Source organism: Melanotaenia boesemani, chromosome 17, assembly GCF_017639745.1.
Source record: "Melanotaenia boesemani isolate fMelBoe1 chromosome 17, fMelBoe1.pri, whole genome shotgun sequence".
Lineage (NCBI taxonomy): Eukaryota > Metazoa > Chordata > Actinopteri > Atheriniformes > Melanotaeniidae > Melanotaenia > Melanotaenia boesemani.
The window spans coordinates 34,596,585-34,610,789 of NC_055698.1; the positions used below are offsets into that span (position 1 = coordinate 34,596,585).

Consider the following 14,205-nt stretch of genomic DNA (forward strand, 5'->3'; position numbering starts at 1 on the left):
CTTTTATTTTTACTGGTGTGGTGGTGACAATCACCACAGGTTGTCTAGTCAGATTAACAGGCCAAGATGTTGATCAAGAATATTTATTTACAATCCATCCATGATTGACCCAGAAGTAATTAAGACAGCCGTCTCTGAAAGGGCAGTGATTTATTCCAAAGGGACACACAGCACACAAAAGAGTAAATGGACATGAAAGTGTCCCTAAAATGGTCCAGAGGACTCTCTTCTCATAAGCTTGAGAAAACTAAGGTGCATAACAGGAGTTCAGAGGTAAGGATATCAGTAGCCCCTTTCCGACTGTAGGAACCCTTTGCAGTTCCTATAACCTTTTCAGGAACCAGGTTGTTTTTCTGCAGGAACTAGAGGTAAAAGCCCTAGTTCCTAGAACCATTTTAGCTCCTACTCCGAGGCAGGGTCTTTTCCAGGTTCTTTAGGAACCTGATGACGTGACTGGTAGCAACGCCTTGCCAGATTTCCGCCTCTTGTGTCCCCGCCATGTTTTAGAAACACGGTTGCATCTGCGGATGCGATAAATGGACTGACGAGGAGGTCAAAGCTCTCCTGACCGTCTACGCCACAGAGGATTTTCAGAGGTTTTAGAGGTTCGCAGCGGAATCTAAAAATTTTCGTGACGATCTGTTCTCAGTCAGAGAACGCGGGGATTTATCATAACGCGAAGCAGCGCACGGAGAAAACTCACACAGAACACAAACAAATTAAGAACCACGACAACCGGAGCGGGACGAACCGAAAAACCAGTAAATTCAGCCGCGTGGACCACCGACATGTCTACTCAGACAACGCTGCAGCAGATGAATCCTGCGTGCGGAGGCGATCGTCCGCAGTGAAAACATCTTCAGAGTTTGAAGGTTAGTAAACAGGACAAGAAGCATTAAAGCTTCTGTATAAACCTCAGAGTTGTTCTCAGGTATCACCCACATAGCTGAGCTGATCTACTTCACCTGTTTCCATCTTTTTTGTAAAAATATGGTTCTGATCCACGTTTACTTCATCAGAGACGGAACCTGAACACCATCCTGGATGCTCCTGCTGCCTCCAGCAGCTGCATCCATCAGGTAAAGAAAACAGATTTAATGCTCATAGAAATCTCTGTTGTTGATTTAAAAGAGATAAAGTCAAATGTAAACAGGGCATGTATGCTTATATATGATCTATGGAAGTTAAAAAACTAATAAAGAAATAAATTATATATATATATATATATACATATATAATATGAATGAGAGAGAGAGATACACACACATACATTCAAGGTACTGAGAAGTCCGTTAAATTTTAAAACACAGAAAACAGAAACCTACCTAAAACACAAGTACTTATGGATACCCTTCAGCCACCTCTTCTTCAGAACAATATCCACAAGCACCTCATGAGCCTCAAATGAATCCTGGTAACACAACTTTACAGAATCTTGTTTATCTGATGCAATATCACTTTTTTTTTTACTAACTGCAGTGATTTTTTTATTCCTTGTCCCTTACACCTCCCCTTTTCAGGATCTGTAATGCAGAACACAAAAGAAAGACACATTATTTTAGCCAGCATAAGCCTAGATATATGCAAGAGGTGCGTGTTGGAGAATGTAGTTGCATTGATTCTGAGTCAGAATTTTGTGTGCCGGTTATGTTTCAGAATCATGTTTTATTTTGGCATAATGAGTTTGCACACTTACAAAAAAGAGGCATAGTAATGATCATACTGCAGATAATAGTGCAAGTTAGCAGATGTCTCAATCTCAGTTCTGTTTTGAAATAACTGAAAATGTGAACAACCGAGCAAGCAAATCTCATTTCTGCCATAAGCAGATTTGAGTGTCAAGACCTGCAGTATGAATGTAGCCAAGAATCCGTGCTGAACCTTTTGTCGTAGATAAACTCTTTATCAAAAGGGCTTGCTGATATTGAGAGTCTGCAGACAGAGGCCCTTAATGATCTTTCTTTTATTCGGCCGAACGGGGGGACACCCCTCCTTGATCAAAAGACCCCGTTCATCCATTTCTTCAAGCTTATATAGTCTGCCTGTCACTATCTTTAGACACACAGCATCCAGACACGCAGCCTTGTAGGGCTGACTGGTTGACATCATTTTGATATCATGTTATAATGTCATACTATTAATATTCTGCTTACCAAGGACAGTACACCTGTTGTTATTCATTTCAACTCTGATATATTAATACTTCCACATTTCCCCCTTTCAAATATTTCAGAGTAATCGGCCCTAAGACGATACTCTGAAACTTACAATAGGGAAACCTTTTTATGCACACTTGTCCACACACGCAGGTCTCAAGCATAACATAGGAGCCAATCTGAACCTCCCGTACGAGGGCGAAAAAAACCCCGAAGGGAGAAAAAATTCCCCCGTGCCCCCCCTCTGGGCGAGCACCGGTAACTTTTGATCTTACTTGACACTCAGGCACGGGTAGGCCAGTGAACCCCTGCAGGAGACCTTCTAAGTACTATGACAGCAAGTAACCATACACACACAACAAAGAAACTCCATTACAATCTGTTTTCACTAGGACAAGCTATTACAGAAGATTACCGACTACAGAATTCACACGTGAACAACACAAAATAGAGTCCTTTTCCAGTCCGGAGGCAGACAGGAGCATTGGGTCACCAGCCTTTCGTCACAGGCTGCCGCCCCTTTGTCCCACCGACTGTAGTTTTATTGAGACGTCACAGGTCCAACTCAGTACGGACCAATTGGGCAGCCATGATGACAGAGGTCTGTTTCTTGAGACTCGTCCTCCATGCTCTCCTCAGGGCAGGAACGATGCACATGCCAAACAAGAAAAGAAGGATCAGAACCAAAGCTGACCCAACTCCCACCTTTATCAATACATTTTTCCAGTCAGCCATTAACTGGTCCAACCAATCAAGGGACCAGTCGCTCTTCCCAGCATGCTCTCGCACCTCTCTCCCCACCCGTATTATTTCTTCCATGGCAGAGGTAAAGGAACCATCTGGCGCTGTGTTAGCTGGAATAAAAGTACAACAGTCCTCCCCGAACATTTGACATATTCCACCCTTATCTGCCAGAAGCCAATCTAGTGCTTGCCGGTTCTGTAATGCGAGTCTGCTAGTCTCATGCAGCTGTTCTCCTAGTGCACTCAGTCCCTCGATGGTGTGGTTAAACAACCGCTGTTGATTATAATATATATAATTTATCCAGTTAACATTTTTATTCACCGTTATCCATGGTAGTATAGATTCTATGCCGGCCACTACTTCATTTCTGGCCGAAAATTCCACAGGAATCCCTTTAGCAATTCCAATTGCATCCCGATATACCTCATGAGAACCCGAGACCTGACGCCTACTCCTACGCAGCGCGCCCTTGTCTCGTTTTAAGTGAAGAATATTATTTGCACCATTGTATACTACCATAGCTGGCACCTTTAAGCGAACAGTAGCACACAACCCCACCCAAGAGGGGGGTAGGGTGCTACGTAGCAGATTATTTCCACATAACCAGAAACTATCAGCGACCGCATGTGATTGGTCTCCGAACCAAAATAGGGTTGGAACCGTGATAGACATATTCTGACAGTCCTGATGTGGGGGCTCCGGGTTTTCAAACCATACTGCTTTTGTTATGAAGAGAGGAGACACACCAGACTCTGGGAACCATGATAACACCCATGTGACATTACATCTTACCGTCGTGTTCCCCACCATTATCCCATTTTGCTGGAGAAATCCTCCGCTGGCAAAACACTCGTATGCGGCGTTATAGTCCACCTCGTAGACCGTGGGAGGGGCCATGGCGGTATTTGCCACCTGGTAAGGTACACACAATTCCTGGATTTTGTAACCCCTATATTTATTCAAAAAACCATGCATCCTCTGGGCCCCATAAAGTAATCTACACTTCATACCACACATCGGGAGCCCGAAGAAAGCATTCGTCGTTGTAGACTTGAACGCTTCCTCTTCACACACTCGGCGTTGTTCCTGGGCACACTCCCAAGAGTTGTACTTATCTGGGACAACAACCGGAGGGGCTCCAGGCGCCTTTGAGCACCATATGCATTCCTCCGATGTCATTTCCTTTACTGACAGCCAAGCCCAGCGATACCAAGTATTGGCCATCGCTTCCTTCCATAAGTAATCTTCACTAGGTCTAAACCCTCGTACTTCCGGTTGCCCCTTTACATCCTTAACCTCCCCCCCCTTTAATGTTTTATCATGATAACTATTTACCAAAGTATCTAACCCTTGAGGGGGAAGGGTGAATGACTCAACCACCCCATTGTCTGGTTGGCCATCAGTAACCACGGTGGGCTGCGGTTCAGGTGTGAAATCAACTTTATTTACAACAGGGGTGTTACCTGTGGTCTGGTACGAACTTACAACCTTTCCAATTTCCAACAGACCTTCCAGTGTGTTCCATGCAGCAGCCCATACCTGGTCAACCATTAAGGATGTTATACGTGCTAAGTGTTCATACCCCAGTCCTCCTGGTACCGACTGATGGTTACCTATTCCGGCCTGTGGGCGTGGAGTAGTGATTGTTACAAGACCAACCTTATCCGGCTCCTGGGCTGGAACCACAGCTAGAGGGGGAGTGGACTCCTCCTCTACAAAGTGAACTCCCCATTTCTTGGCAGCTGCAGCTGTGGTAACATAAACACTTAAGTCTGAGCCCAGAGGGTCTAGCCTGGACCCCAAAGCCTCTCCTCCCTGAGCACTGTGTTCATCATCCATCCCAGGATTCACTGGAATGTTATGCCCCTCTACATCTTGTTCCTTAATTGATCTTACTTTCCGCCTATGTTGTGCCAAAAGGGCAACATCTGTCTGAAATACTGAGTCACGGGTAGTGTGTAGATGTGTGCGGGTGCATGCCGGCAAGAGACCTGACTGTTAATGACATTTGGCATGTGAGTCGTACTCCCCTTGGTCACTGAGGCCGCTCCCTCGTTGCGCAGTTGCCCCTCTGTTTCCTTGAGAAGGCCCTGGTGATGGGACGACGTGGTGGCTGCTGCTTCGGGTCCGGATTGGTTGAACTGTCCCTGCCGAGATCCCTGTCCCGCCCAGAAGAATAAACCAAAGGAATGTCAAACTCAACATCATCGGGCGGCAACTCTGAATCTGCCCTGACAGGACTATCTTCGTCAGCTGCATGCGAAGCGATACTTCCCCTTTTGGGGGACTGGTCACTTGAGAACGCTGTACAATCCGACCAGTCCCCAGGGCCCGTTTTGCAGTTGTTGGTCGTAGGTGCCAACGAACAATGGTTCAGATGATGCCAAGCGACGCTCCCTTCGACCTGGACCGCAGTCGGTGTGGCATGGACCACCGTGTAAGGACCTCGGCGTCTAGGAGTGTTCCACTTTCTTCGAAGCTCCTTAATGTACACCTTATCCCCGGGCACCACTGGACCAGATGTCACAGAGACAGGTTTTGGCTCGTTCGCTTTTTCCTGAAAATAAATTGCTTTATGGATAGCAGACAACTGTTTCATATAACTGCGCAGCTCCTTCTCCAACTGCTCCAGCGGGGGCCCCTTAAAAGGACCCCGAAACTGCGGGCCCAGCATGGGACGACCTGTTAACATTTCATGAGGAGACAAATGTGTGACCCGATGAGCTTGCATGCGATAACTCATTAGGGCCAGCGGTAATGCGTCATGCCACCGCAAACCAGTACATGCACAAATCTTATTAATTTTTGCTTTAAGTGTGCCATTCACTCGTTCCACCCCTCCCTGGCTGGAGGGAGTGTAGATACTTCCGTGACGGACTTTGATTCCGAGCTGGCGTAGAACGCCTTTGTAGACCTTGTTGATAAATGCTGGTCCCGAGTCTGATGAAAGGATGGACGGTAAGCCAAACCTAGGGATCACCTCACGGACCAGGAACTTTATGACTGTTCCCGCCCTCATGTCCTTTGATGGAGTGGCCTCCACCCAACGACTGAAATGATCAAAAACCACCAAAAGGTAGCGCTTACCGTGTACCGGGACCAACATGTCCACAAAATCTAAAATCAGATGACGAAACGGGCCTTCCGGGACAGGTATTCGCGCTGTGGGGGTAACAATACCTTTTCGAACGTTGTTCTGCGCGCATACCTCGCATTGATTTAGCGCATCCGTTACCAACGCCTGCAGGTATGGCGCCCAATAACCCTGTTGTTGTATTCGATGTATCACCTCATCTCGCCCACAGTGGTCTGGTTTGTGACACTCTGGAATTAAAAGAGACAAAAGTGATATTGGGGCGACAATCAGGCCGGTATGTGACCGCCATAACCCTCGCCCATCTTTTGTAGCACCCCTTTTTTCCCACATGTTTTGTTCACTTGCGCTGGCACGCGCTTGCATCAGTGTGATATCGTCGGGTGTGACAGATGGTTCCAACTCCACAGCTGGGGCCAAGACGGCGACCTTGCAACCTGAAGCGTGCTTTGCAGCTTCGTCTGCCGCATTGTTTCCCATTGTGGTGATGGAGTTGTCTTTTCGATGAGCAGGACACTTGATAATGGCCAATCGATGTGGAAGCATCATGGCCGAGATTAACTTCATAATCTGTTTTCCATGTCGAACAGGTCTACCATCTGATTTTTGAAACCCGCGCAGTTTCCAAACTGCTCCAAACAGGTGACAGACTCCATGAGCGTATGCTGAATCTGTGAAGATATTAGCAGAGGAGTCTTTAGCAAGTTCACAAGCTGCAGTAAGTCCATACAATTCAGCTAATTGTGCAGAGCAAGGTTGTAAACATTTTTCAGCTTTTATTGTTACGAACGTCCCTTCCTTTTGTTGCACCACGGCGTAGCCTGCGTGAGTTCCCATGTGGTCTCGAAAGCATGACCCATCTACATAGTACGTGACCTGTGCGTTGTCCAACGGCTCAGATTCCAAGTCCGGTCTCAGTTTTGTGTACCTCGTGGTCTCAGCGACGCACTCGTGTGTATCACCTTCACCTTCCAGCCCACTCCCGAGCTATGATAGAGCCCTGAAATATTACACACCCACGGAAACTGACTCCCCTTCGGACCAGCCTATAAGCTCGCAATCCTGTGAGTCCTGTGTAATTCTCTCCTTAAAACTGACCTTCCTCCCAGCTACCTCTGGTAAGGCCCTGGTAAACTACTCTGAAATATTACACACCCGCTGAACTGACTCCCCTTCGGACCAGCCTATAAGCTCGCAATCCTGTGAGTCCTGTGTAATTCTCTCCTTAAAACTGACCTTCCTCCCAGCTACCTCTGGTAAGGCCCTCATAAACTACCCAATATCGCCTTATACTGGCCTTCCTCCCAGCTACCTCTGGTAAGGCCCTCATAAACTACTTTATTTGTGCGCACAAATTTATCTGTCAGCAGAGTCACAGCAGCTGTATAACTAAGTTCAACTTGTAGCCAGGACGGCCCTCCGCTTCGGCTCACTTCACCCAGAAGGATTTAAAATGGGGCTTACCTCCTTGAGCGGTGAGTCGAAGCGGTCCACGCGTCCGGCCCCAGCGGTTAACTGGCTGGCTCGCCAAATGTCGTAGATAAACTCTTTATCAAAAGGGCTTGCTGATATTGAGAGTCTGCAGACAGAGGTCCTTAATGATCTTTCTTTTATTCGGCCGAACGGGGGGACACCCCTCCTTGATCAAAAGACCCCGTTCATCCATTTCTTCAAGCTTATATAGTCTGCCTGTCACTATCTTTAGACACACAGCATCCAGACACGCAGCCTTGTAGGGCTGACTGGTTGACATCATTTTGATATCATGTTATAATGTCATACTATTAATATTCTGCTTACCAAGGACAGTACACCTGTTGTTATTCATTTCAACTCTGATATATTAATACTTCCACACTTTCTTCTATGCAGCTCATAGAAGGTGTGACCTCATGTGTGACGTTTTGCACTAAGCATTTAGGGAAGTGAGATACACACCAAACTCTACTCAGGATGTACCCAGAGAAGGAAAAGGATATGTGTTCATATAGTTAAAAAAAACTGTCTTTTGATCATAAAACATAGACACTGTTATGAATAAAACATTGACGGCATGTGATAAACAGTGATGCCACAGATTACTTGAAAAAGTAATCTGACCACTGATTACTGATTACTTCTTTAAAAAGTAATCTAGTTACTTTACTGATTACTAAGGTTTAGAAGTAACTAAGTTAGATTACTAGTTACTTTATTAGTTAAAACCCCCCAAACAAAAAAATGACAATCGATTTTTTTTCGTATATACTTTACTGAAAGTGCATTAGTTACGAATGGTGACTTTACAATGTTTTGCAACTTGTAACTTTTAATTGTTTTTCACCTTCTATGAACATAGTCAGTCTGTTATTAACTTTGTAAATCATTCAGTGCTTCTTCCCTACCATCATATACATTAATTCAAATGAATAACAATAAAATAAAGCAACATCTCTCGTTATGGTCACAGCATTAAAGCAGCAATTGGTTTTACATAACATCTAACACCAGCTTAACACCAAACGTGGCTATGAGTGATGTGGCCTTCATCCTATGTTTATGGAAAAGAGGGAGAAGTGAACCTGTGGTTATATCTCAGTAAGAGAAGCTTCTCAAATCTCTTGTCAGATAATCTGTTCCTTTTAGGAGTGAGCACCAAACCTCTGAGACTAAAAAGTCGCTCGACAGGAGCACTAGATGGAGGTGGAGTGTTATACTTCAGGAATATTTTCTTTATGGTAGGAAACACATCCAGAACCTGAAGTTCATGCCCTGACCTTAGGTAGTCCATCTCTTTAGATGAAATAAATTGAAAGTAATGGCGGAATTTCCAATGTGAAAACGCACCTTTTTCTTCTTGTTCCATTGTTGAGCTTGTGACCATCAACATAAGTAAATACATGAGTTCATGTCACGTTCTCGCGATAACCGGACTTTAACGTCCACCTCAGTTCCAGAGGCAGCTTGCAAGTTTTGAAAATTACGGGGGAAAAAAAAACAAACAAACAAAAAAAAAAAAAGCATAAGACAAATCTGCATTATGTTTTACGTTTACACATGAGAAAATAATGAAATAGTAACGGACTAATTAAAAAAAAAAAATCAATTCGGTTTGGAATAGGTTCTGATGAGGGAAGTGGAGAGGCGGACCTCCCATCATGCACCAGGGTAATAAGTTTCTATATCATATTTTTTTCTAAAGTCATGTGCAGTGAATGATTTGTGTTTGTCGATTTAAAAAAGGTCAAGTTTCAGCGAAGAAAGGTAACTGCATGCTTACGAGTACATAAAATTTCTGTACCACCGTTAATGAGAAGGTGTGTTGAGTTAGATAAATACACTTTCGTCCACGGCGCTTGATTTCAAATCATATGTGAAAGGAGTGGGGAGTGCCGAAGTAACGCAGGACGAATATGAAGAGTAACGGTAATTTGATTACATTGTAGGACATCCTAACGCGTTAGATTATATTTTGTTAAAATATGTAGTCAGATTACTGTAACGCGTTACTTTGTAACGCGTTACTGGCATCTCTGGTGATAAATGCTCTCTGTCACTACAAGCTCCACCTGATGCCACACGCATCATACGCACACACACAGATGACCACACTTTATGAATGTGTTTTTATACTCTGAGCTCGGGTAAGGGGGGCATTAACAAAATGAATGAATGAATAAATAAATAAATAATATACAGACAGACATGTTAGTCGCACACAACAAATTTTTGGTCCATGGTTGCACTCTGTTATAGTGGGACCGTGTTGTCATGACACAGCGGCTAATGGTCATATCACCGTTTATCTAGAAGTTGAGAGACAAAATAACTTTAGTACTCACAAAACAATGTAACAGGAAGCTATACAACCGAGGAGGACCCATTAACCATAACACTTAGCATTGCACCATTTAAATTCTTGGTTACAGCTAACTGCTAACTGTGTGTAAGTTCATACTTACCGGTCGAGAAGCAATGTTGCCAACTCTGCATCAGACTTCAGTCCTTTGTTGTTACTAAGCTGTCTCCAGCGCGTAAAGGCCATGCTGATATTAATTCTAGTTTTCCCACGCTTCTTGTCATATAGCTTCTGTGACTCGTAGCTGACTTTTTTCTTCTTACCAGAAGCTAACTCTGGCGGTGATATTGGTCACTTTGAAGCGGTTTCATCCATGCTTTATATCAAATAAACAAGCCAAGGTCAATTTGTTTAACTTTCTCTGGAAGCTCTGCTCTCACAAATTCACATGAAGTCTGATGAGGTAAATCAGTTGAAACGTGGCCACAGTGCGAAGCTCCACCTCCCTTCCCCTCCTCCCCTTCTCAAAACTAAGGTAGGAATCGCTTCTGAGCTGTAGAGCCGAGCTGCTCTGCTATAAATTGTCTTATACTCACTCAACTGGTGGAGAAAAGATATTAAAGTTTTACACACCATATAAAGTTTAAAAAAGATCAATAACTTTGTAAATTAATAAAATATCACATATGGAATGATGGCAAATGACATTTTTTTAACTTTCTAATTATGGTATTAGTTATTCTTTACATGAATTTATATTGAAGATCCTACAAATTCTGCCTTTAAAGTTAACTTGTTTTATGAATTACTTGTTATAACCTGTCAACCTTGATTCCACTTTTAAATATGTATTACTGACCTAAATTAATTTGTTAAAAACTAATACTTTTTTTATTTGACTAAAACTAGACTAAAACCTTTGTGAGTTTTCGTCAACTAAAACTGAACTAAAACTATCAAACTTGGAAATAACTAATCAGCATTTTTGTCCTTCAGACTAAAACTAGACTAAAACTGAGATGCTGCCAAAAGCAACACTGATCTGGTACTTCAGCTGTTGTTGTGATACTTTCATGATATGTCTTTTTGATTTGGTTATTATTTAAGAACTTTTTCTGTAAAAGTTGTAGGAAATGTTCTGGTGTGTTCATGTACAGGTGTAACAGTTTGTTGTCTGGTGATGGTGTGGATTAAAGGGTCGTTGCCTTTTGTCTGTGATCTTTTTGTCTCCTTTCTTCTTTCCCTTTTGCTTCTTTTTTGCTATTTTTCTTCTTTTTCTGTCCCCTCCGGTCAGGTCCATCAAGATTACATAGATTCCACAATTCAAAGTAAATTAATAAATAAATTAATCAGATTATTAAGGGGAGCCTTTTACCCATAAACCTTCCCTTGGCAGAGCAAATTTGTTCAGCACGATACAGAAACCAGACCATCATTCTGCTGCTATGATGCTGGACAGGACAGGTTAAAAAAAATAAACAGGTCCTAGATAAAATGACTCTCCATTATTTTCCAGCGTGTACCACCCTGAGTCACAGGGCGCGTTAGAGCGTTGGCATCAGACGCTGAAGTCTATGCTGAGGAAATACTACGCAGAAGTTGAAAAGGGTTGGGATGAATGGATCCCTTTCATTTTATTTGCAGCCTGAGACGCAACACAGGAATCTCTAGGATTTAGGTCCGCCAAGCTGGTGTTTGGTCATACACTTTGTTATCCACTTAAGATCCTGAAAGAAAAGCTGTTACACTCCGATACATCCAAAGGTAAGGATGTACTAGAATATGTGTCACCTCTCACTTTTAATTAAAACACAAGAAACACAGCACAAACAACTTCTGGGGGGCATGCCATGTAGTGCATGGGGGACGGGGCTACTTGGATACTTGCTCTCAGCACAGGATCCAGACTGGCTGCACTGATGGGGGGCTGCTGACCCTGGGAGGATGCCCAGTCTTCTGCAACCATTGACTTTGTTCATAAACTATCTTCTCCATTATTTTACTTAACAGAGGAAGTAAGCTGACTGGATGGCTGTTTGGACCAGAGAATGGTAGTTCCTTGTTTTTGGACAGTGGTATGATTTTAGCCTTTTCTGATTTTATGGACATACACAGCAGATTAGGCTTTGGCTCATTTCATGACAAACCACAGGGCACTTTGCTCTGTTACCAGTTCGAGAAGTTTGCAGGAGATTGTTCACACCAGAGTTTATTCTGTTCTCAATCTGTCTCATAGATACACATTTTAACTTAAATTTTTATATCCATAATTATATTTTCTATCATTGAATGAAATATAGTTTGAATTATTTTCCTTATTGTATCTATCTTGTCTATAAAATAATTCTTATGATAATTAGCTATATCTTTAGGTTTGGTCCTAATTTTTTTGTCTTCTAAAAAAGATGGAGTGGAATTAGTATTATTTCCCAGTAATTGTTTTATAGTAGTCCACATCGTCTTTTTATCTGTTTTATTAGCATTTCTTTTATTTTTATGGTATATTTTCTTTTTATCTCTATTAAATTTTGTAATAAAATGTCTAAGTTCCAGTTAGACTGATCTGGAGGCATCTTTCTTTGCCTGATTGATTCATATCTTCCTACATCTCAGTCTGACCTGAGTCCTGCTGTTTCTCACCACAAACTTCTTTACGTCACCACAGATATGAAAACGCCATCAGAGGCCCGTCAAGCATCGTCAGGATTATTTTAAACCTGCAGCCCAACAATATTTTTTAACATCTTCAGTTAATTTCTTTTGATGAAACATCGTGTATGATCAAATGATTTATCTCATGACCCTCCTCCACAGAGTCCATGATGGATCAGATCTGGATCAGCTTCCAGTTGAAAATCCTGATGAAGCTGCCTTTCACCAGCTGATCTGGATGGGAAGCCCAATACAAGCTGCGACTGAACCAGAACATTTCTTGATCCATTCATGGTCCAGATACCAGATGATCATCTTGTAAGAGAACAGTGGGTTAATCAATAAATCCTGAACCATTGGTCGGGTTAAATAAAGTTCACCTGGAAGGTTTCAGAGGATTTATCTTCATTCTACCTTCATACACAGAAACTAAAATCCAGAACTTTTTAAAACCCCAAACCCCCTCAAGAGTCTGTGAGCAGAACCTGGAAACAACCAGAACCGGATAATCTGATTAGAAGTCTTCTGACCGGAACCAGAACCCGAGAAGACCGGAAGTTCATTCACTAACAGAACCTGAGGAACCAGTAGGGGGAGCCATTTTCCGCGCGCGCATCTGTGTGTGTATGGGAGGGGCAACTCTGCGGTGACAGCTGATCACCTGATCAGGTCTCAGCCGTTCAGTCATGTCCTCATCAGTCTAATAATGAGGGCGCGTGCGGAGCAATCAGCTGAGTTCTGACGCTCGTACCTCTGTCTATCTCTCTGGGTCTCGTGGTGTCTCCACGGACTGAAGCGCACGCTCTCACGCTCGTGCTTCACTTTGTCGCCGTTCTTTCCAGCAGAGCGCGGACCGAGAACGAAAACGGCGTCTCGCGCAGATTTCAGCGACACTCCGCGCGGAGGATCCGGAGATCACACGCACTTATTGGCGTGATTGAGTCAGATTTACGGAGGAAAAGAGGAGGAGGAAGAATAATCCCAGTGTATCCGTTTGATCCTACTCCTGAGACACAGGAGCGGAAGGAGGCGGGAGGAAGATTCTGGTTCTGGTTTCGTTCGGAGGGATAATGAGGAGCGCGTGGATCCTGCTGGCCATCGCGCTCAGCGTCTTCGTCTGCGGGGACACGGTGAGTTTCTAGAAAAGCAAAGTTAACTCTGAGCCGACAAAAGCCTCGTGGAGCCCCGCCGTCCTGCTGGGTGGACCGAACCGCGACAGAACCGTTCCGATGGTCTGTCTGGTCGGTTCTGGTCCACCTCCAGCAGGCTGAACCCCCACATCCATGCGCATTCTGACACAAACAGCTGAGTTGTGTTTGTTTTATTAAAGTTGTTTATGTTTTGTGCTGTTTTTGTTTGGTGAGTCAGAAAGTTTCTGAGTTTATGGATCTCTGATCAGTCACTCTGATAAGCTGTCAGTCGGGGTTAGGGGCGGAGCTAAGCCTCTTCCTCATCCCCCTCCTTGTTAATGTGTGAACAAATCTTTTTCTGACCTGGTGACAACCATCTGAGGTTCTGACTCTGTTCTTCATCCTTCTCTTCCTCCTGTGATGTGAGCATGCTCAGAACACACAGAACAGTCTTGGCAGCTGTGTGTGATGTTCAGGGAGGTGGATCTGGACCCTACGTCTATGTTCAGGTCAGTCTGCATGTGTGGTTCTGGTCCAATCAGGGATGTATTATCTGGTTCTGATCCAGTTTGTATCAAGACCTTTTAGAACCTGATTCCAAGGTGAATCAGTAGAACACATGCAGAAAAATTCCAGGAACGTGTCCTGCTG

General features: G+C 43.8%; 1 protein-coding gene across 2 annotated transcripts in view; it reads left to right on the forward strand.

The window, feature by feature from the left end:
- The first annotated feature begins 13,098 nt into the window (after window positions 1-13,098).
- sdc2 (syndecan 2) overlaps window positions 13,099-14,205 on the forward strand; it is a 41,665-nt gene continuing 40,558 nt past the window's right edge. The window contains exon 1 of one of the 2 annotated variants that reach the window (XR_006013521.1): window positions 13,099-13,554. Coding sequence is in view for 1 of the 2 variants with exons in the window: in XM_042012529.1 (XP_041868463.1) it covers window positions 13,495-13,554 (60 nt within the window). In the remaining variant the exon portion in view is untranslated. The remainder of the gene's footprint in view (window positions 13,555-14,205) is intronic. The other variant, XM_042012529.1, reaches the window with a different exon arrangement.